Here is a 1269-nt window from a genome sequence, read left to right as displayed (position 1 = left end):
GCGGCGAGGGGGACCGCCCTTGGGCTCTGCATTCCCAGTGTTTAGCGCCCCTGGAAAGCCGCGCTCCATGGGGCCTGAAGATTGTCACTGCAGACCCCCAGCTGCATTTTTTGTTGGAATCGAGCCGTTCGCCCCAAGAGTTACGTTTGAGAAAAATGTCTAAGAGCCTATTTGATGGTCATTGGCACAGACGCTCCTGGGGACAGCGGGGCCCTGGGCCCTGACACAGGGCTGCCGGGAGCCTCCTGTAGAGAGACCCAGCCTCGGATGTGCGCGTGTTTATGGGGGACACGCACCTGCCCGGGACCCCGCAGGTCTGTGCCCGGGCCCCCGGCTCCGGCTCCGCGGCTGGTTACTTTCTGGGTCAAAATAGCATTTCCCGCTGTGCTTGGCGGTTTTGACTGTGAAGATTCCCCTTGTGAGGTGTCCACCCCCGATCCCGCCCCCCATTTGTGAAAATGCAATAGAATGTACTCCTGAAGGTGTGTAATGTCTGCTGTTTCCGAGCGCAGGTGGACAGGAAGCAGGGGCTGCGTGTGTCTCCCTGTGTCTGCATGTCTGTCTCTGTTGGTGTGTGTTGATGTGTGTCCATGTGTCTCTGTGCATGTATTAGTGTGTGCATGCGTGCATGAATAAGTACATGCATGTGTCTCTGTGTTGGCATGTGTGCATGTCTGTATGTCTGTGTATGTATAAATGGGTGCATGCATGTCGGTATGTGTGTCTGTGTTGGTATGTGTTTTCATGTGCCTCTGTGCATGTATGAATGTGTGCGTCTGTACCCCTGTGTTGGTATGTGTGCACGTGTGTCTGTGCATGTATGAACGCGCACATGTGCGTGTCTGTGTTTGGTGTGTGTGTTTGTATGCACATGTGTACATGCATGTGCATGCGTGTGGGGGAAAGGACGCTGTCTTTTCATCAGAGAGAGCTGGCGGATGGAAGAAAAGCTCCGTGTGGCTAGTGTCTTGATACTTTCTTTAATCCTTTGGGGCAAAACCTGGGGACACCAGGCTGACCGCCTGCTACGCTGTCCTGGGCACGTCATGGCGTTGACAGTAAACCTCACTGTGTAATTTCCTCCACAGAAGATCGAAGGATGTTTGTTCCGAGGTCTCTCAAAGTCAAGAGGAACGCCCCCGACGGCGGCCAAGGCTGCGCGGCCAAGAAAGAGAGACCAGAAGCGGACGTCGTGCGGTGGCAGGAGGGGAGCGGCCCCCCGGCGGACGCTGTCCCCGCAGGAGACACAGCAGCTGCCCACAGGGCACA

The 1269-nt window shown here is 56.0% G+C and overlaps 1 protein-coding gene across 1 annotated transcript in view; it reads left to right on the top strand.

Moving 5' to 3' along the window:
* The first annotated feature begins 6 nt into the window (after nt 1-6).
* The window catches only part of DDX59 (DEAD-box helicase 59), a 9668-nt gene continuing 8405 nt past the window's right edge, over nt 7-1269 (top strand). The window contains exons 1-2 of the mRNA XM_015568446.1: nt 7-314; nt 1089-1264. Coding sequence (XP_015423932.1) covers nt 1100-1264 — 165 coding nt within the window. The 5' untranslated portion in view covers nt 7-314; nt 1089-1099. The remainder of the gene's footprint in view (nt 315-1088; nt 1265-1269) is intronic.

Source organism: Myotis davidii, unplaced genomic scaffold (assembly GCF_000327345.1).
Source record: "Myotis davidii unplaced genomic scaffold, ASM32734v1 scaffold685, whole genome shotgun sequence".
NCBI classification, from domain to species: domain Eukaryota; kingdom Metazoa; phylum Chordata; class Mammalia; order Chiroptera; family Vespertilionidae; genus Myotis; species Myotis davidii.
The sequence above is the reverse complement of the archived record's forward strand: the minus strand, read 5'-3'. Positions and strand labels throughout refer to the sequence as shown.